The 22471-nt window shown below is 36.3% G+C and overlaps 2 protein-coding genes and 3 pseudogenes across 2 annotated transcripts; all 5 read right to left on the minus strand.

The window, feature by feature from the left end:
• Positions 1 to 168: 168 nt before the first annotated feature.
• On the minus strand, positions 169 to 2534 carry LOC142544152 (benzoate carboxyl methyltransferase-like; annotated as a pseudogene).
• A 3488-nt stretch (positions 2535 to 6022) lies between these two features.
• LOC142546866 (benzoate carboxyl methyltransferase-like) lies at positions 6023 to 8017 on the minus strand (annotated as a pseudogene).
• Positions 8018 to 9012: 995 nt separating this feature from the next.
• On the minus strand, positions 9013 to 11653 carry LOC142544825 (benzoate carboxyl methyltransferase-like; annotated as a pseudogene).
• A 3459-nt stretch (positions 11654 to 15112) lies between these two features.
• On the minus strand, positions 15113 to 17091 carry LOC142544826 (benzoate carboxyl methyltransferase-like). The gene is made up of 5 exons (XM_075651861.1): positions 16973 to 17091; positions 16671 to 16884; positions 16402 to 16572; positions 15654 to 15913; positions 15113 to 15577 (listed from the first exon to the last, which is right to left on the minus strand). The coding sequence occupies exons 1-5, from the start codon at positions 17045 to 17047 to the stop codon at positions 15218 to 15220; spliced, it is 1080 nt and encodes a 359-aa protein (XP_075507976.1). The 5' UTR covers positions 17048 to 17091; the 3' UTR covers positions 15113 to 15217.
• Positions 17092 to 18115: 1024 nt separating this feature from the next.
• LOC142544827 (benzoate carboxyl methyltransferase-like) lies at positions 18116 to 20735 on the minus strand. The gene is made up of 5 exons (XM_075651862.1): positions 20577 to 20735; positions 19635 to 19848; positions 19375 to 19550; positions 18909 to 19163; positions 18116 to 18671 (listed from the first exon to the last, which is right to left on the minus strand). The coding sequence occupies exons 1-5, from the start codon at positions 20667 to 20669 to the stop codon at positions 18315 to 18317; spliced, it is 1095 nt and encodes a 364-aa protein (XP_075507977.1). The 5' UTR covers positions 20670 to 20735; the 3' UTR covers positions 18116 to 18314.
• Positions 20736 to 22471: the final 1736 nt, after the last annotated feature.

A 22471-nucleotide genomic window follows, 5' to 3' on the forward strand; every position in this document is an offset into this window, starting at 1 on the left:
GATCATAAATCACAATTCCAACTGGTGTTTTTAATTCCTTATAGTTTTAAGTTCGTCGTATTAGCCTATGCATAACATTATATATTATATATATATACATAACAAAGGGTGTTTGATGCACTATGATCCGCTCGTTTCATAGCTCATCAAACGTCCAAGCATCTTTCGTCATTTCCTTCTCAAAGAGATGGCTATTGTAAAGATTGATGGCTCCTTAGACAAATGCTCAGCCAATTTTTTCTGCATACTTTTCGAATACCACATTATAACTCATGTTCCCGCCAAAGTGGCTGGCCATCAATGGTTCAAGTACAGCCCGAACACCATCTGCCACAACTTTTGCACTTCTCTTTTTTTCGAAAAGTAAACCTTCTACGTCTTGGCTAGGATCCCATAGGACTGGATAGCCGTCCATCCTGTCCAATTTGAAGGACCCTTCGTCGCTGATGATAGTCTCAACTTCTTGTGGGCACGGGGTGTATATAGGCACATTAAAAGAATATAGATCATCTTTCTTGATCAGCCCCTATATATATATATTCGCACATCAGGTAAATGGATTTTTAATATATCTAAAAGAACGCTTGGAGTGTCTATCCTAATGAGACATGACCAAATTTTAATATTTGGATTCTTAACCCATGGTCTGAAATTTCATAAAAATGTGAAGGACCACTTCATCCAATAATGTCAAGAATATGAGGAGAATTACTAACTGAAATGAATTTATTGACAAATCCCCGAAATGGTAGTAGAACATTACCTCAACGACCATGTCATGAAGTATTTCTGCAAGAATTGTGCCATTTTCATTTTCATCTATGGAAGAGGTATCTTCTATAGGCCGTCCAACTATTGACAACACCATACGCCCACCGCAGACAAATTCCTCACCTCTCGCACTTGGGAATTTCGAGAAATCTCTTCGAAATTGGTTTGCATATGCTTCCAATACCTTTGCGGGACTTGTCATGGCTATGTATATGTTTTCCTTATTGTCCTCAAGTCCTTCGGGGAACCTGTCAACGCCAAATATGGTCTATCATTAGGCATCATAAGATTTAAACAATAAGTACTCTAATAAATACTTATGGGGATCGGAACACTCGTAGATATTATGATATGTCATCTGATATTTTAAAACCAAGTAAAACTCCTTAAAAAGAAAGAAAGTAAACCCCTTTAATTTTGGACATTTATTAAACATAAATAGTGCATCTAAGCACATACCTTAGAGAGCCAATGGATGCTGTAAGAAGAATAAGCGAAGTGCATACTCTTGCTTGGAAACTTTCTATCATAGAAAGATCCTGGCGAGCCATATACAAAGCATTGCTGCTTCATTTTCGTTCCTTTTTCTTTGTAGAAATTTTGCAGCAATTTGAACAAATTGTTGAAGTCATTATCTATTGGAACAAAACCACACATTTAGTGGAGGGTGGGCTTTAGATATTCGAGTAATGAAATTTAAAGGAATTCATTTTATTCACCTGGAAGATCATTCAGAAAAACTTGAATTTCTTGAAATCTGTCACGAAAATTTTGCAGAGTATCCACGATATGGGAGGCGACTAACAATGTATTTGGGCCTGATGCGCAACCAAAATCCACCATCTTGAAGCAACATTCCTCGAAGATCTCATTATCAACCATATTTTTCAGGGTTTCATCTAATATGACCCATGTTTTTGTTATGGCATATTTCTGAGAAAATAAGAATGAAACGTCAATTCAAATTTTCTATGCTCATAATGAATGTTCTCCTTTTCTATTTTTTAAAATAATTTATGAGGGAAATATATGGAGATATAATTAATTACTAGTTCCATCTTTGCTAAATAATATATAGAATATGAAATTATAAGCGATAATTTAATTTTCAAATATTTTACAAACCAAAATAAAGTGACTAATAAATTTTAAAATTTGATGGATTATTTATTTAATTTCAAAATCAAGTAACAATCTTTTGTAGTTTATAATAGGATTACATGTTTCAAAGAGTGAAGGATATTTTACGAATAAAAAAAAAAAGTTTAACCAATAAAGCCCTCTTGCTTAATATTTAGCTTGTGATAGACCGTGTGTGTAAAAAATTAATGATAAATTTGAGATGTGTTGGTTAATTTAATTTGGATGGTAAGTTAAATAAGAGGTTGCTTAATATATGGATGATTTGCAAATAGATTATATATATATATTTTTTTCTTTTTTATTTTTGCGAAAAAAAGTCTCGGTCCATCCAAAACATGTCATCTACATGCAGTATCATGTATTGATGTCTATTTTGTTTAATATTTTTTACATCTTGGTCGTCGCAAAAGATCTTGATAGTACAATTGTAATTTTCATAATCGTTTCGTCGGATTTCTAATTTAATAATATAGATAGATAAGTGTCGATATAGACATAAACATAGATTAATTACCTGAAGAGTTGAGTTTTTGGCATAGCTAGTTTCACCATCACCTTTATTCATATGTAGAACTTTCTTCGACTCCATTTTCACTACTTTGCACATGAATTTCTACATGGGTATAAATCGCTATTTATAATACATGTGAAAGAAACATAAATTGAAGTATTCCTAAAATCGTTCTACTGAAGATCACACGTTTATTTCACCAACTGTTCCTGACCACTTAATATATTTTTAAATAGATAATATTATTAATCACCAAAAATTTCCATCCATTTAGTTCTAATTATTTCCCTCCTACCCCGCGAAAGATTACTGCCCCTTTTGGTTTTGTCAAACGTTAATAATTTTATCCTAAATATCTCAATACACAAATTTCAAATGCGGGGGCTATACCTATCCTATCCCTATCCCTATCCCTATCCCTATCCCACAAAATAAATTATATATATATTTAAAATTATTATTGTATAAATTCATACATTTTCCATACAAACTACAAATATATTTAATAAAGTTGTACCACTAATTTTTAGAAAAACAATCAATCATTTTTAAATAATAATAATTAAAAAAAGTAACTGTCCCCAGATATATACGCTAGTCTTAATTATTTTTTATGAAATTGAAAAGCCAACCAATCGCCAACAAATGAAATGGCGCCGAGTAAAATCAAAACAAAGAACCGCGTAAATTAGATTAAATTCGAGATCATTTGAGAAAGCATCTTTTACACTTGATTAATATATTAGAAACACAATAATAAATTGTTATCATCAAAATAAAAAATGTTAGAGTTTCTAAATCCAACAATATCCCCTTTTTAATATCAAAAACTTGAATAAATAATGATTTCAACTAATATATTTCTCCGCCTTTTGTATAAATCAAACTACCATATTTTCAAAACTATTTAAGCACACATTTTTCTCCATCTCAATATTTAAAATCAATCTTGATGCGACCCGGGCGAAATGAGTGAGCAGGGTCGGGTGCTCCACCGGATCTGCTATCAAAATGATGAAGGAAATAAGAGCAATGTAGATATCTGAACCAGAAGCTTCTTTCCCAGGCGGAGAGGATTTCTTGAACTCAAGAAGGTAACCACGTGAATGGGCGCCGGAGGGGTGTCCGGCGTGGCCACTCCGATGCTTAAGTCAGTGAATGATTTAAGCTAAGAACCAATGTAACCAAGTGATGGTTGTGATATTGATGTGAATGAATGAATGTAAATGTAAAGAGAGAACCTGATATTTATAGTAGGAGAAGTAATGATGACCTCGTTCTCCGTGCTACCTACTAATTATAGTAGGACAGCTGAGCACACCCTATATTCTGACATGTCAAATCTCATACTGGTCACATCCAGCCCATCTGATTTTGTCAACCCCTCGGCCTGGTGTCAGAGATGGGACAGTCGCCCACATCCTATTCTGCTAGTTTACTCGAGTGCGGTGCTTATATCGAGGTGGCCCGGGTAGAAAGTTCTCGGGAGCTTGATCGAGAGCCCGAGCATTTGATAACCCGAAGAGAAGTCGTCTCGATCTTTCAACTGTTCGGCCTCTGGTGACCCTTCTAATAGATTTACCCTGACTTGAGCTATCTGCTAGATATCCCAGGTCGTCCGTGACCCGGGCACAAGAATCGTCCATGACTCGGGCACAACCCGGGCTATCCCGAGGGTATCATCACTCCCTCCTTAAATAGTCGGGCTAGAATCATACTCGCTGTCCCGATTAGTCTTGTGTGCCCGATCATGGAAAATATTTAGTTTGTCTGTAAAAGCATCGGGGGCTTCATGTATCCCAGAGATGGGATGAAATGCCGGAGTCTTACGTCTTATGGACTTGAGATAAGATGCCGGGACCTCATGTCTTCCGGGCTTTAAAATAGATTGCTGGGGGCCTCATATCTCCTGGACTTAGGAATGGTCGAAGTCCGGAGCCCCAAGCCAGGTTTGAGAACCCTGGGCTTATGAATAACTAAGGTGCGGAGCCTTGGGCCGGGGAGCACGTCCCGGGACTTGGGAGTGGTCGAGGTGCGGAGCCCCGAGCTAGGGTACGGATCCCTGGATTTAATAGATAACCAGGGTGCGGAGCCCTGGCCTTCATGAATGGTCGAGGTACGGAGCCCCGAGCCAGGGTACGAATCCCTGGACTTAATAGATAACCGGGGTACGGGTCCCTGGACTTAAAATATGACCGAGGTACGGGTCCTCGGGCAAGGGTAAGGGTCCCTGGACTTAAAAGATGACCGATGTACGGGTTCCCGGGCCAGGGTACGGGTCCCTGGACTTAATAGATAACCGGGGTACGGGTCCCTGGACTTAAAAGATGACCGAGGTACGGGTCCCCGGGCCAGGGTACGGGTCTCTAGACTTAATAGATAACCAGGGTGCGGAGCCCTGACCTTCATGAATAGTCGAGGTACGGAGCCCCGAGTCAGGTTTGAGAACCCTGGGCTTAGATAATGTGTCGGGACCTCGTACCTCCCGGGCTTAAGATAACGTGCCGGGGTCTCATACCTCCCGGACTTTCAAGAATGTGTCAAGGCCTCGTACATCTCGGACTTTAGATAATGTGCCGGGGGCCTCATACCTCCCGGACTTTCAAGAATGTGCCGGGGCCTCGTACCTCCCGGGCTTTAGATAATGTGCCGGGGCCTCGTACCTCCCGGGCTTAAGAGAATGTGCCGGGGAGTCGTACCTCCCGGGCTTTAGATAATGTGCCGGAGCCTCATACCTCCCTGACTTTCAAGAATGTGCCGGGGCCTCGTACCTCCCGGACTTTAGATAATGTGCCGGGGTCTCATACCTCCCGGACTTTAAAGAATGTGCTGGGCCTCGTACCTCCCGGACTTTAGATTAATGTGCCGGGGCCTCATACCTCCCGGACTTAAGATAATGTGTCCGTGGCCTCATATCTCCCGGGCTTAAAAGATTTTGCTTTACCTGATGTATTAGTTTTATTAAATATCAAATCACTAACCTGGAAATATTGAATCCGAATTCATTTTCGGTAGAGTGAAACTTCTCTGGTTGAGCTTAATTAGGTGACTAATATAGCTGTATGCTAATGAGTGCATAGCAAATGCTCTTCATGCCAATCCGGGATAGCTGCTGAGTTTTGAGCCCATATGAAATCCACATATAAGATCTGAGTGCCGAGCTGGTCGGACTTGTATGTTTGCCAAGCAGAGTTGGATTTATTTTTGAATAGAAACCATATCTACGTCTTGAGCTCAATTTTCCACAAACTTTCTCGTAAGTATCTAAAGATAAAATCGAGATTTAACTTACAAACACGTATATATAGACTTTGAGTTGGTCTCTAAGATCTATTTCTGTGAGACATGTCAACTGATCATTCATACTTAAAAAAAAAAGTAATACTTTTAAACATAAAAATAAATATTTTTTCATGAATTATATTGAGCTGTAGATCTGTTTCACAAAATTAATCTATGAGATTGCCTCACAAGACTTTTTGTAATAAATGTTTTCCCAAAACACTTGGTTTGCAAAATATTACCCAATTTAATTTTTGTGCAAACAACATGAAAAAAAAATTGTAAAATCCCCTTTCATGAATTTTGAATCGAAATGAACTGGAAAAAAAAATCCAAATTCTATCCGTATATTTGGCTTTTCAGGTGAACTCAAGAAACCAACCCATAAATCTTGTAAAATATGTATTTTACAGAGCACGATCCTCTTTCATCTGACGGTATCATTTCCTTCTCAATGAGATGACCATAGTATAGTATGACGACTTCTGCTTTGACAAATGCGCAGCCACTTTGTTTGCATACCTCTCAAACACATCATCACATTTATACAACTACCGAAATGACTCGCAAGCATTGGCTCGCTTAAAGCCCGAATGCAATTTGCCACGAGATTTGCACTTTCTTTTTCATCGAAAAAAGGGTTCATGGGTGTTCCCGTGTGCATCCCACCGGACTCGAAAAACATCCTTCTTGCACAATTCGAAGGACCCTTCATTGATGATTATCGCCTCAGCTTCTTGTTGGAATGGTGTGTAGATAGGTACGTTAAAAGAATGCAAATCATCTTTCCTGATAATACCCTGAATTTAAGTAATTAAAGAGATGAAAATACCGAATATATTGTACCACCGTGGTTAAAAGTTTTAGAAGCCCTACCTCGGCCACCATTTCATCGAGTGTTTCTGCAAGCATTGTCAAATAAGCATTATCATCCATGGAAGAAGGATCTTCCACGGTTCTTCCTATAAATGATAACACCATGCGCCCACCGGAGACCATCTCTTCACCTCTCAAGCTTAGAAATTTGGAGAAATCTCGTTGGAATTGCTTCCCATATGCTTCGAATACCTCCGAGGACTCGTTGTCGCCATGTATATATTTTCTTTGTTGTGTTTATCTAGTCCTTCGGGGACCTGTCTTTTGTACAGCAACAGTCGATTGTTCATATTGCAAAACATAATCGCAGGGAGATTTCTACGGAAGCCATTAAACTTATATTAGAGTTCTCAAACTTTGAGAACAAGTGATTTTCAAAGTTGTTTTCACCCTAACAGTGGTAGAGCTTTTAAAAATTTCCCCCCCTAAAAATATAACGATAATTTTAACGTGTACGTCTTAGTTTAAGAACAAGTGATTTCTAGGATTGGGCGCATGAATTTCGTGCTCCAATCACTACCAATCTAATGCTTTAGATTTAATTTGGGCGTAAGATACACCTCAAGTAAAATTTAAACATATTGTGAAAATTGGTAATAACAAAATCAGATCTACATTTTTATCATGTATCATGCATATAGTTGAGTCATATGATATTTTTTTCTTCCAGAAATCGTAGTTGGTGCCACAAAATTTAGATAAAAAAGTAAAGTGTTAGCTCGAATATATGTACAAAAACATGCATGAGAAAGCCAATGAACGCTGTATGAAGAATAAGCAAAGTGAAGACTCCTGTCTGGAAATAATCTGCCGTAGAAAGACCCCGGTAAGCCATATATACAGCATCGTGATCTTTCAACAGCTTTCTCATCGTAGAAACTTTGTACCAATTTGAACAAATTGTTGAAGTCATTTTCTGCGGGGAGAAATCCAGAATATTAATAGATATTTTTTCATTGAAACTAAAGGAGTACTGGAATATTCCATTTCTCTCAGGCCATATTGTTCGATCACCTGGAAGATCATTCAGAAAAATCTGAATCTCCTGAAATCTAACACTCAAATCTTGGAAATATCCATGATATGGGATATGACCAAAAGGGTATTCGGGCCGGAAGCACAACCCAAATCCACCATCTTGAAACAGCATTCGGGGAATCCCTCTTTTTCAATCATATCTTCTAAAGTTTCATCTAAAATAGGCCATGTTTTTGATACCACAACTCTCTGCAAGAAACTTATATCAAGATGTTACAGTATTTTAATAAGTGGCTGCTTGATTTTATGTGATAATAATTAGAGTTAAAGTAATTACTTGAAGGCCAGAGTTGTTGGCGTAGCTTGTTCTGTCATCTCCTGCGTTCATACCAATAATTTTCTTGAATTCCATCTCACTCTATGAATTGTCGAAAGTAGGAAATTAGCAATACGTATATCTACAGACGTGTATGTGTGGAGGTATATATTAATGTTTTCATACCGGTCTATTTTAAAAACAATCCAACCATCGGACCGGAATACTTGTTATTTTATATAAATATTAATACTATTTAATGAATAAATATTTTAAATTTTAAAATCTAAAACAATCTTTCTGCGCGCGTGAAGGGAGATATCTAAAAAAGAGCAAACGTTATGTTTATTGATTTTAAATTAATCATAATGTTTTTCTTGCTAGAGTTTACTTCATTTATTGAAAGTGGGCTATTGCTATATGCTACCCTTGGGATTTCTTAATCCTATTAACTTAACTCGATTACATGTGCTAATAACTTGATTCCCAAACAAAAATGGTCAAAATTTTTTATATATAAAAAAATGAAGCGAAATTTAACTTATTACTGAAAACTCCATTTAAGACTAACTACTTGGAGAAAAAATATATTTTTGGGATATAAGTTGTTGTTTTTGAGTTTTAGTTATATTGTCAATTAATTTATGATCTTTGTCTACTGATTACAATTTTAGTTATTTTTTACCATTTTGTTGATGTGGAGAGAAAAATTATGATGTGTCACTAAAAATTACTAAGATGATTTTGTACATTGATAATGTGTCTGTTATCAGTATTTTGACAAAAAAATGAGTAAAATTTTAAAAAATACAGATTAGTAAAATAAGACCGTGAATTGACGACAACTTAACCAAAAACTTAATTTTATGAAACAAATGATTAAATTAAAAAAATTTCACAATTGATATTTTAGCAATTAATTTTACCCACCACGATATCTAATGAACTCATGCTCTATGAATTAACAATTTCTTTAGCTAAAATAAAATATATAAAACAGATCATCCTCGTCGAAACTGTGAATTTGAGATCCATAATTTGAAATATCTCAATAACACCCTCTAATTAAATTCTTATTTCATGATCCAGGCAAGCATATTGCTGACAGTTGGGCAAATAAGATTAAGAAATTTTTATGTTCCTTATAATCTAAGCATGTCACTTAGTATTATTTATACATAATATTTAGAAGTGATCATAAATCACAATTCCAACTGGTGTTTTTAATTCCTTATAGTTTTAAGTTCGTCGTATTAGCCTATGCATAACATTATATATTATATATATATACATAACAAAGGGTGTTTGATGCACTATGATCCGCTCGTTTCATAGCTCATCAAACGTCCAAGCATCTTTTCGTCATTTCCTTCTCAAAGAGATGGCTATTGTAAAGATTGATGGCTCCTTAGACAAATGCTCAGCCAATTTTTCTGCATACTTTTCGAATACCACATTATAACTCATGTTCCCGCCAAAGTGGCTGGCCATCAATGGTTCAAGTACAGCCCGAACACCATCTGCCACAACTTTTGCACTTCTCTTTTTTCGAAAAGTAAACCTTCTACGTCTTGGCTAGGATCCCATAGGACTGGATAGCCGTCCATCCTGTCCAATTTGAAGGACCCTTCGTCGCTGATGATAGTCTCAACTTCTTGTGGGCACGGGGTGTATATAGGCACATTAAAAGAATATAGATCATCTTTCTTGATCAGCCCCTATATATATATATTCGCACATCAGGTAAATGGATTTTTAATATATCTAAAAGAACGCTTGGAGTGTCTATCCTAATGAGACATGACCAAATTTTAATATTTGGATTCTTAACCCATGGTCTGAAATTTCATAAAAATGTGAAGGACCACTTCATCCAATAATGTCAAGAATATGAGGAGAATTACTAACTGAAATGAATTTATTGACAATCCCCGAAATGGTAGTAGAACATTACCTCAACGACCATGTCATGAAGTATTTCTGCAAGAATTGTGCCATTTTCATTTTCATCTATGGAAGAGGTATCTTCTATAGGCCGTCCAACTATTGACAACACCATACGCCCACCGCAGACAAATTCCTCACCTCTCGCACTTGGGAATTTCGAGAAATCTCTTCGAAATTGGTTTGCATATGCTTCCAATACCTTTGCGGGACTTGTCATGGCTATGTATATGTTTTCCTTATTGTCCTCAAGTCCTTCGGGAACCTGTCAACGCCAAATATGGTCTATCATTAGGCATCATAAGATTTAAACAATAAGTACTCTAATAAATACTTATGGGGATCGGAACACTCGTAGATATTATGATATGTCATCTGATATTTTAAACCAAGTAAAAACTCCTTAAAAAGAAAGAAAGTAAACCCCTTTAATTTTGGACATTTATTAAACATAAATAGTGCATCTAAGCACATACCTTAGAGAGCCAATGGATGCTGTAAGAAGAATAAGCGAAGTGCATACTCTTGCTTGGAAACTTTCTATCATAGAAAGATCCTGGCGAGCCATATACAAAGCATTGCTGCTTCATTTTCGTTCCTTTTTCTTGTAGAAATTTTGCAGCAATTTGAACAAATTGTTGAAGTCATTATCTATTGGAACAAAACCACACATTTAGTGGAGGGTGGGCTTTAGATATTCGAGTAATGAAATTTAAAGGAATTCATTTTATTCACCTGGAAGATCATTCAGAAAAACTTGAATTTCTTGAAATCTGTCACGAAAATTTTGCAGAGTATCCACGATATGGGAGGCGACTAACAATGTATTTGGGCCTGATGCGCAACCAAAATCCACCATCTTGAAGCAACATTCCTCGAAGATCTCATTATCAACCATATTTTTCAGGGTTTCATCTAATATGACCCATGTTTTTGTTATGGCATATTTCTGAGAAAATAAGAATGAAACGTCAATTCAAATTTTCTATGCTCATAATGAATGTTCTCCTTTTCTATTTTTTTAAAATAATTTATGAGGGAAATATATGGAGATATAATTAATTACTAGTTCCATCTTTGCTAAATAATATATAGAATATGAAATTATAAGCGATAATTTAATTTTCAAATATTTTACAAACCAAAATAAAGTGACTAATAAATTTTAAAATTTGATGGATTATTTATTTAATTTCAAAATCAAGTAACAATCTTTTGTAGTTTATAATAGGATTACATGTTTCAAAGAGTGAAGGATATTTTACGAATAAAAAAAAAAAGTTTAACCAATAAAGCCCTCTTGCTTAATATTTAGCTTGTGATAGACCGTGTGTGTAAAAAATTAATGATAAATTTGAGATGTGTTGGTTAATTTAATTTGGATGGTAAGTTAAATAAGAGGTTGCTTAATATATGGATGATTTGCAAATAGATTATATATATATATTTTTTTTCTTTTTTATTTTTGCGAAAAAAGTCTCGGTCCATCCAAAACATGTCATCTACATGCAGTATCATGTATTGATGTCTATTTTGTTTAATATTTTTACATCTTGGTCGTCGCAAAAGATCTTGATAGTACAATTGTAATTTTCATAATCATTTCGTCGGATTTCTAATTTAATAATATAGATAGATAAGTGTCGATATAGACATAAACATAGATTAATTACCTGAAGAGTTGAGTTTTTGGCATAGCTAGTTTCACCATCACCTTTATTCATATGTAGAACTTTCTTCGACTCCATTTTCACTACTTTGCACATGAATTTCTACATGGGGTATAAATCGCTATTTATAATACATGTGAAAGAAACATAAATTGAAGTATTCCTAAAATCGTTCTACTGAAGATCACACGTTTATTTCACCAACTGTTCCTGACCACTTAATATATTTTTAAATAGATAATATTATTAATCACCAAAAATTTCCATCCATTTAGTTCTAATTATTTCCCTCCTACCCCGCGAAAGATTACTGCCCCTTTTGGTTTGTCAAACGTTAATAATTTTATCCTAAATATCTCAATACACAAATTTCAAATGCGGGGGCTATACCTATCCTATCCCTATCCCTATCCCTATCCCTATCCCACAAAATAAATTATATATATATTTAAAATTATTATTGTATAAATTCATACATTTTCCATACAAACTACAAATATATTTAATAAAGTTGTACCACTAATTTTTAGAAAAACAATCAATCATTTTTAAATAATAATAATTAAAAAAAGTAACTGTCCCCAGATATATACGCTAGTCTTAATTATTTTTTATGAAATTGAAAAGCCAACCAATCGCCAACAAATGAAATGGCGCCGAGTAAAATCAAAACAAAGAACCGCGTAAATTAGATTAAATTCGAGATCATTTTGAGAAAGCATCTTTTACACTTGATTAAATATATTAGAAACACAATAATAAATTTGTTATCATCAAAATAAAAAATGTTAGAGTTTCTAAATCCAACAATATCCCCTTTTTAATATCAAAAAACTTGAATAAATAATGATTTCAACTAATATATTTCTCCGCCTTTTTGTATAAATCAAACTACCATATTTTCAAAACTATTTAAGCACACATTTTTCTCCATCTCAATATTTAAAATCAATCTTGATGCGACCCGGGCGAAATGAGTGAGCAGGGTCGGGTGCTCCACCGGATCTGCTATCAAAATGATGAAGGAAATAAGAGCAATGTAGATATCTGAACCAGAAGCTTCTTTCCCAGGCGGAGAGGATTTCTTGAACTCAAGAAGGTAACCACGTGAATGGGCGCCGGAGGGGTGTCCGGCGTGGCCACTCCGATGCTTAAGTCAGTGAATGATTTAAGCTAAGAACCAATGTAACCAAGTGATGGTTGTGATATTGATGTGAATGAATGAATGTAAATGTAAAGAGAGAACCTGATATTTATAGTAGGAGAAGTAATGATGACCTCGTTCTCCGTGCTACCTACTAATTATAGTAGGACAGCTGAGCACACCCTATATTCTGACATGTCAAATCTCATACTGGTCACATCCAGCCCATCTGATTTTGTCAACCCCTCGGCCTGGTGTCAGAGATGGGACAGTCGCCCACATCCTATTCTGCTAGTTTACTCGAGTGCGGTGCTTATATCGAGGTGGCCCGGGTAGAAAGTTCTCGGGAGCTTGATCGAGAGCCCGAGCATTTGATAACCCGAAGAGAAGTCGTCTCGATCTTTCAACTGTTCGGCCTCTGGTGACCCTTCTAATAGATTTACCCTGACTTGAGCTATCTGCTAGATATCCCAGGTCGTCCGTGACCCGGGCACAAGAATCGTCCATGACTCGGGCACAACCCGGGCTATCCCGAGGGTATCATCACTCCCTCCTTAAATAGTCGGGCTAGAATCATACTCGCTGTCCCGATTAGTCTTGTGTGCCCGATCATGGAAAATATTTAGTTTGTCTGTAAAAGCATCGGGGGCTTCATGTATCCCAGAGATGGGATGAAATGCCGGAGTCTTACGTCTTATGGACTTGAGATAAGATGCCGGGACCTCATGTCTTCCGGGCTTTAAAATAGATTGCTGGGGCCTCATATCTCCTGGACTTAGGAATGGTCGAAGTCCGGAGCCCCAAGCCAGGTTTGAGAACCCTGGGCTTATGAATAACTAAGGTGCGGAGCCTTGGGCCGGGGAGCACGTCCCGGGACTTGGGAGTGGTCGAGGTGCGGAGCCCCGAGCTAGGGTACGGATCCCTGGATTTAATAGATAACCAGGGTGCGGAGCCCTGGCCTTCATGAATGGTCGAGGTACGGAGCCCCGAGCCAGGGTACGAATCCCTGGACTTAATAGATAACCGGGGTACGGGTCCCTGGACTTAAAATATGACCGAGGTACGGGTCCTCGGGCAAGGGTAAGGGTCCCTGGACTTAAAAGATGACCGATGTACGGGTTCCCGGGCCAGGGTACGGGTCCCTGGACTTAATAGATAACCGGGGTACGGGTCCCTGGACTTAAAAGATGACCGAGGTACGGGTCCCCGGGCCAGGGTACGGGTCTCTAGACTTAATAGATAACCAGGGTGCGGAGCCCTGACCTTCATGAATAGTCGAGGTACGGAGCCCCGAGTCAGGTTTGAGAACCCTGGGCTTAGATAATGTGTCGGGACCTCGTACCTCCCGGGCTTAAGATAACGTGCCGGGGTCTCATACCTCCCGGACTTTCAAGAATGTGTCAAGGCCTCGTACATCTCGGACTTTAGATAATGTGCCGGGGCCTCATACCTCCCGGACTTTCAAGAATGTGCCGGGGCCTCGTACCTCCCGGGCTTTAGATAATGTGCCGGGGCCTCGTACCTCCCGGGCTTAAGAGAATGTGCCGGGGAGTCGTACCTCCCGGGCTTTAGATAATGTGCCGGAGCCTCATACCTCCCTGACTTTCAAGAATGTGCCGGGGCCTCGTACCTCCCGGACTTTAGATAATGTGCCGGGGTCTCATACCTCCCGGACTTTAAAGAATGTGCTGGGGCCTCGTACCTCCCGGACTTTAGATAATGTGCCGGGGCCTCATACCTCCCGGACTTAAGATAATGTGCCGTGGCCTCATATCTCCCGGGCTTAAAAGATTTTGCTTTACCTGATGTATTAGTTTTATTAAATATCAAATCACTAACCTGGAAATATTGAATCCGAATTCATTTTCGGTAGAGTGAAACTTCTCTGGTTGAGCTTAATTAGGTGACTAATATAGCTGTATGCTAATGAGTGCATAGCAAATGCTCTTCATGCCAATCCGGGATAGCTGCTGAGTTTTGAGCCCATATGAAATCCACATATAAGATCTGAGTGCCGAGCTGGTCGGACTTGTATGTTTGCCAAGCAGAGTTGGATTTATTTTTGAATAGAAACCATATCTACGTCTTGAGCTCAATTTTCCACAAACTTTCTCGTAAGTATCTAAAGATAAAATCGAGATTTAACTTACAAACACGTATATATAGACTTTGAGTTGGTCTCTAAGATCTATTTCTGTGAGACATGTCAACTGATCATTCATACTTAAAAAAAAAGTAATACTTTTAAACATAAAAATAAATATTTTTTTCATGAATTATATTGAGCTGTAGATCTGTTTCACAAAATTAATCTATGAGATTGCCTCACAAGACTTTTTGTAATAAATGTTTTCCCAAAACACTTGGTTTGCAAAATATTACCCAATTTAATTTTTTGTGCAAACAACATGAAAAAAAAATTGTAAAATCCCCTTTCATGAATTTTGAATCGAAATGAACTGGAAAAAAAAAATCCAAATTCTATCCGTATATTTGGCTTTTCAGGTGAACTCAAGAAACCAACCCATAAATCTTGTAAAATATGTATTTTACAGAGCACGATCCTCTTTCATCTGACGGTATCATTTCCTTCTCAATGAGATGACCATAGTATAGTATGACGACTTCTGCTTTGACAAATGCGCAGCCACTTTGTTTGCATACCTCTCAAACACATCATCACATTTTATACAACTACCGAAATGACTCGCAAGCATTGGCTCGCTTAAAGCCCGAATGCAATTTGCCACGAGATTTGCACTTTCTTTTTCATCGAAAAAGGGTTCATGGGTGTTCCCGTGTGCATCCCACCGGACTCGAAAAACATCCTTCTTGCACAATTCGAAGGACCCTTCATTGATGATTATCGCCTCAGCTTCTTGTTGGAATGGTGTGTAGATAGGTACGTTAAAAGAATGCAAATCATCTTTCCTGATAATACCCTGAATTTAAGTAATTAAAGAGATGAAAATACCGAATATATTGTACCACCGTGGTTAAAAGTTTTAGAAGCCCTACCTCGGCCACCATTTCATCGAGTGTTTCTGCAAGCATTGTCAAATAAGCATTATCATCCATGGAAGAAGGATCTTCCACGGTTCTTCCTATAAATGATAACACCATGCGCCCACCGGAGACCATCTCTTCACCTCTCAAGCTTAGAAATTTGGAGAAATCTCGTTGGAATTGCTTCCCATATGCTTCGAATACCTCCCGAGGACTCGTTGTCGCCATGTATATATTTTCTTTGTTGTGTTTATCTAGTCCTTCGGGGACCTGTCTTTTGTACAGCAACAGTCGATTGTTCATATTGCAAAACATAATCGCAGGGAGATTTCTACGGAAGCCATTAAACTTATATTAGAGTTCTCAAACTTTGAGAACAAGTGATTTTCAAAGTTGTTTTCACCCTAACAGTGGTAGAGCTTTTAAAAATTTCCCCCCCTAAAAAATATAAACGATAATTTTAACGTGTACGTCTTAGTTTAAGAACAAGTGATTTCTAGGATTGGGCGCATGAATTTCGTGCTCCAATCACTACCAATCTAATGCTTTAGATTTAATTTGGGCGTAAGATACACCTCAAGTAAAATTTAAACATATTGTGAAAATTGGTAATAACAAAATCAGATCTACATTTTTATCATGTATCATGCATATAGTTGAGTCATATGATATTTTTTTCTTCCAGAAATCGTAGTTGGTGCCACAAAATTTAGATAAAAAAGTAAAGTGTTAGCTCGAATATATGTACAAAAACATGCATGAGAAAGCCAATGAACGCTGTATGAAGAATAAGCAAAGTGAAGACTCCTGTCTGGAAATAATCTGCCGTAGAAAGACCCCGGTAAGCCATATATACAGCATCGTGATCTTTCAACAGCTTTCTCATCGTAGAAACTTTGTACCAATTTGAACAAATTGTTGAAGTCATTTTCTGCGGGGAGAAATCCAGAATATTAATAGATATTTTTTCATTGAAACTAAAGGAGTACTGGAATATTCCATTTCTCTCAGGCCATATTGTTCGATCACCTGGAAGATCATTCAGAAAAATCTGAATCTCCTGAAATCTAACACTCAAATCTTGGAAAATATCCATGATATGGGATATGACCAAAAGGGTATTCGGGCCGGAAGCACAACCCAAATCCACCATCTTGAAACAGCATTCGGGGAATCCCTCTTTTTCAATCATATCTTCTAAAGTTTCATCTAAAATAGGCCATGTTTTTGATACCACAACTCTCTGCAAGAAACTTATATCAAGATGTTACAGTATTTTAATAAGTGGCTGCTTGATTTTATGTGATAATAATTAGAGTTAAAGTAATTACTTGAAGGCCAGAGTTGTTGGCGTAGCTTGTTCTGTCATCTCCTGCGTTCATACCAATAATTTTCTTGAATTCCATCTCACTCTATGAATTGTCGAAAGTAGGAAATTAGCAATACGTATATCTACAGACGTGTATGTGTGGAGGTATATATTAATGTTTTCATACCGGTCTATTTTAAAAACAATCCAACCATCGGACCGGAATACTTGTTATTTTATATAAATATTAATACTATTTAATGAATAAATATTTTAAATTTTAAAATCTAAAACAATCTTTCTGCGCGCGTGAAGGGAGATATCTAAAAAAGAGCAAACGTTATGTTTATTGATTTTAAATTAATCATAATGTTTTTCTTGCTAGAGTTTACTTCATTTATTGAAAGTGGGCTATTGCTATATGCTACCCTTGGGATTTCTTAATCCTATTAACTTAACTCGATTACATGTGCTAATAACTTGATTCCCAAACAAAAATGGTCAAAATTTTTATATATAAAAAAATGAAGCGAAATTTAACTTATTACTGAAAACTCCATTTAAGACTAACTACTTGGAGAAAAAATATATTTTTGGGATATAAGTTGTTGTTTTTGAGTTTTAGTTATATTGTCAATTAATTTATGATCTTTGTCTACTGATTACAATTTTAGTTATTTTTTTACCATTTTGTTGATGTGGAGAGAAAAATTATGATGTGTCACTAAAAATTACTAAGATGATTTTGTACATTGATAATGTGTCTGTTATCAGTATTTTGACAAAAAAATGAGTAAAATTTTAAAAAATACAGATTAGTAAAATAAGACCGTGAATTGACGACAACTTAACCAAAAACTTAATTTTATGAAACAAATGATTAAATTAAAAAAATTTCACAATTGATATTTTAGCAATTAATTTTACCCACCACGATATCTAATGAACTCATGCTCTATGAATTAACAATTTTCTTTAGCTAAAATAAAATATATAAAACAGATCATCCTCGTCGAAACTGTGAATTTGAGATCCATAATTTGAAATATCTCAATAACACCCTCTAATTAAATTCTTATTTCATGATCCAGGCAAGCATATTGCTGACAGTTGGGCAAATAAGATTAAGAAATTTTTATGTTCCTTATAATCTAAGCATGTCACTTAGTATTATTTATACATAATATTTAGAAGTGATCATAAATCACAATTCCAACTGGTGTTTTTAATTCCTTATAGTTTTAAGTTCGTCGTATTAGCCTATGCATAACATTATATATTATATATATATACATAACAAAGGGTGTTTGATGCACTATGATCCGCTCGTTTCATAGCTCATCAAACGTCCAAGCATCTTTTCGTCATTTCCTTCTCAAAGAGATGGCTATTGTAAAGATTGATGGCTCCTTAGACAAATGCTCAGCCAATTTTTCTGCATACTTTTCGAATACCACATTATAACTCATGTTCCCGCCAAAGTGGCTGGCCATCAATGGTTCAAGTACAGCCCGAACACCATCTGCCACAACTTTTGCACTTCTCTTTTTTTCGAAAAGTAAACCTTCTACGTCTTGGCTAGGATCCCATAGGACTGGATAGCCGTCCATCCTGTCCAATTTGAAGGACCCTTCGTCGCTGATGATAGTCTCAACTTCTTGTGGGCACGGGGTGTATATAGGCACATTAAAAGAATATAGATCATCTTTCTTGATCAGCCCCTATATATATATATTCGCACATCAGGTAAATGGATTTTTAATATATCTAAAAGAACGCTTGGAGTGTCTATCCTAATGAGACATGACCAAATTTTAATATTTGGATTCTTAACCCATGGTCTGAAATTTCATAAAAATGTGAAGGACCACTTCATCCAATAATGTCAAGAATATGAGGAGAATTACTAACTGAAATGAATTTATTGACAAATCCCCGAAATGGTAGTAGAACATTACCTCAACGACCATGTCATGAAGTATTTCTGCAAGAATTGTGCCATTTTCATTTTCATCTATGGAAGAGGTATCTTCTATAGGCCGTCCAACTATTGACAACACCATACGCCCACCGCAGACAAATTCCTCACCTCTCGCACTTGGGAATTTCGAGAAATCTCTTCGAAATTGGTTTGCATATGCTTCCAATACCTTTGCGGGACTTGTCATGGCTATGTATATGTTTTCCTTATTGTCCTCAAGTCCTTCGGGAACCTGTCAACGCCAAATATGGTCTATCATTAGGCATCATAAGATTTAAACAATAAGTACTCTAATAAATACTTATGGGGATCGGAACACTCGTAGATATTATGATATGTCATCTGATATTTTAAACCAAGTAAAAACTCCTTAAAAAGAAAGAAAGTAAACCCCTTTAATTTTGGACATTTATTAAACATAAATAGTGCATCTAAGCACATACCTTAGAGAGCCAATGGATGCTGTAAGAAGAATAAGCGAAGTGCATACTCTTGCTTGGAAACTTTCTATCATAGAAAGATCCTGGCGAGCCATATACAAAGCATTGCTGCTTCATTTTCGTTCCTTTTTCTTTGTAGAAATTTTGCAGCAATTTGAACAAATTGTTGAAGTCATTATCTATTGGAACAAAACCACACATTTAGTGGAGGGTGGGCTTTAGATATTCGAGTAATGAAATTTAAAGGAATTCATTTTATTCACCTGGAAGATCATTCAGAAAAACTTGAATTTCTTGAAATCTGTCACGAAAATTTTGCAGAGTATCCACGATATGGGAGGCGACTAACAATGTATTTGGGCCTGATGCGCAACCAAAATCCACCATCTTGAAGCAACATTCCTCGAAGATCTCATTATCAACCATATTTTTCAGGGTTTCATCTAATATGACCCATGTTTTTGTTATGGCATATTTCTGAGAAAATAAGAATGAAACGTCAATTCAAATTTTCTATGCTCATAATGAATGTTCTCCTTTTCTATTTTTTTAAAATAATTTATGAGGGAAATATATGGAGATATAATTAATTACTAGTTCCATCTTTGCTAAATAATATATAGAATATGAAATTATAAGCGATAATTTAATTTTCAAATATTTTACAAACCAAAATAAAGTGACTAATAAATTTTAAAATTTGATGGATTATTTATTTAATTTCAAAATCAAGTAACAATCTTTTGTAGTTTATAATAGGATTACATGTTTCAAAGAGTGAAGGATATTTTACGAATAAAAAAAAAAAAGTTTAACCAATAAAGCCCTCTTGCTTAATATTTAGCTTGTGATAGACCGTGTGTGTAAAAAATTAATGATAAATTTGAGATGTGTTGGTTAATTTAATTTGGATGGTAAGTTAAATAAGAGGTTGCTTAATATATGGATGATTTGCAAATAGATTATATATATATATATTTTTTTTTCTTTTTTATTTTTGCGAAAAAAGTCTCGGTCCATCCAAAACATGTCATCTACATGCAGTATCATGTATTGATGTCTATTTTGTTTAATATTTTTACATCTTGGTCGTCGCAAAAGATCTTGATAGTACAATTGTAATTTTCATAATCATTTCGTCGGATTTCTAATTTAATAATATAGATAGATAAGTGTCGATATAGACATAAACATAGATTAATTACCTGAAGAGTTGAGTTTTTGGCATAGCTAGTTTCACCATCACCTTTATTCATATGTAGAACTTTCTTCGACTCCATTTTCACTACTTTGCACATGAATTTCTACATGGGGTATAAATCGCTATTTATAATACATGTGAAAGAAACATAAATTGAAGTATTCCTAAAATCGTTCTACTGAAGATCACACGTTTATTTCACCAACTGTTCCTGACCACTTAATATATTTTTAAATAGATAATATTATTAATCACCAAAAATTTCCATCCATTTAGTTCTAATTATTTCCCTCCTACCCCGCGAAAGATTACTGCCCCTTTTGGTTTTGTCAAACGTTAATAATTTTATCCTAAATATCTCAATACACAAATTTCAAATGCGGGGGCTATACCTATCCTATCCCTATCCCTATCCCTATCCCTATCCCACAAAATAAATTATATATATATTTAAAATTATTATTGTATAAATTCATACATTTTCCATACAAACTACAAATATATTTAATAAAGTTGTACCACTAATTTTTAGAAAAACAATCAATCATTTTTAAATAATAATAATTAAAAAAAGTAACTGTCCCCAGATATATACGCTAGTCTTAATTATTTTTTATGAAATTGAAAAGCCAACCAATCGCCAACAAATGAAATGGCGCCGAGTAAAATCAAAACAAAGAACCGCGTAAATTAGATTAAATTCGAGATCATTTTGAGAAAGCATCTTTTACACTTGATTAAATATATTAGTAACACAATAATAAATTTGTTATCATCAAAATAAAAAATGTTAGAGTTTCTAAATCCAACAATATCCCCTTTTTAATATCAAAAAACTTGAATAAATAATGATTTCAACTAATATATTTCTCCGCCTTTTTGTATAAATCAAACTACCATATTTTCAAAACTATTTAAGCACACATTTTTCTCCATCTCAATATTTAAAATCAATCTTGATGCGACCCGGGCGAAATGAGTGAGCAGGGTCGGGTGCTCCACCGGATCTGCTATCAAAATGATGAAGGAAATAAGAGCAATGTAGATATCTGAACCAGAAGCTTCTTTCCCAGGCGGAGAGGATTTCTTGAACTCAAGAAGGTAACCACGTGAATGGGCGCCGGAGGGGTGTCCGGCGTGGCCACTCCGATGCTTAAGTCAGTGAATGATTTAAGCTAAGAACCAATGTAACCAAGTGATGGTTGTGATATTGATGTGAATGAATGAATGTAAATGTAAAGAGAGAACCTGATATTTATAGTAGGAGAAGTAATGATGACCTCGTTCTCCGTGCTACCTACTAATTATAGTAGGACAGCTGAGCACACCCTATATTCTGACATGTCAAATCTCATACTGGTCACATCCAGCCCATCTGATTTTGTCAACCCCTCGGCCTGGTGTCAGAGATGGGACAGTCGCCCACATCCTATTCTGCTAGTTTACTCGAGTGCGGTGCTTATATCGAGGTGGCCCGGGTAGAAAGTTCTCGGGAGCTTGATCGAGAGCCCGAGCATTTGATAACCCGAAGAGAAGTCGTCTCGATCTTTCAACTGTTCGGCCTCTGGTGACCCTTCTAATAGATTTACCCTGACTTGAGCTATCTGCTAGATATCCCAGGTCGTCCGTGACCCGGGCACAAGAATCGTCCATGACTCGGGCACAACCCGGGCTATCCCGAGGGTATCATCACTCCCTCCTTAAATAGTCGGGCTAGAATCATACTCGCTGTCCCGATTAGTCTTGTGTGCCCGATCATGGAAAATATTTAGTTTGTCTGTAAAAGCATCGGGGGCTTCATGTATCCCAGAGATGGGATGAAATGCCGGAGTCTTACGTCTTATGGACTTGAGATAAGATGCCGGGACCTCATGTCTTCCGGGCTTTAAAATAGATTGC

The sequence above is a fragment of the Primulina tabacum genome, chromosome 5 (genome assembly GCF_025594145.1).
Source record: "Primulina tabacum isolate GXHZ01 chromosome 5, ASM2559414v2, whole genome shotgun sequence".
In the NCBI taxonomy this organism is placed as follows: Eukaryota; Viridiplantae; Streptophyta; class Magnoliopsida; order Lamiales; family Gesneriaceae; genus Primulina; species Primulina tabacum.

Excerpts from the sequence above, each read along its gene's own strand:
- LOC142544826 (XM_075651861.1), bottom strand. The coding sequence starts at position 17,047 with ATGGAATTCAAGAAAATTATTGGTATGAACGCAGGAGATGACAGAACA. Across the intron at positions 16,573-16,670 it reads TTTTCTGAATGATCTTCCAG|AAAATGACTTCAACAATTTG; the intron begins GTGATCGAACAA and ends TTCTCCCCGCAG. Across the intron at positions 15,578-15,653 it reads TCGATGAAATGGTGGCCGAG|GGTATTATCAGGAAAGATGA; the intron begins GTAGGGCTTCTA and ends ACTTAAATTCAG.
- LOC142544827 (XM_075651862.1), bottom strand. The coding sequence starts at position 20,669 with ATGTGCAAAGTAGTGAAAATGGAGTCGAAGAAAGTTCTACATATGAAT. Across the intron at positions 19,551-19,634 it reads TTTTCTGAATGATCTTCCAG|ATAATGACTTCAACAATTTG; the intron begins GTGAATAAAATG and ends TTGTTCCAATAG. Across the intron at positions 19,164-19,374 it reads GCATCCATTGGCTCTCTAAG|GTTCCCGAAGGACTTGAGGA; the intron begins GTATGTGCTTAG and ends TGGCGTTGACAG.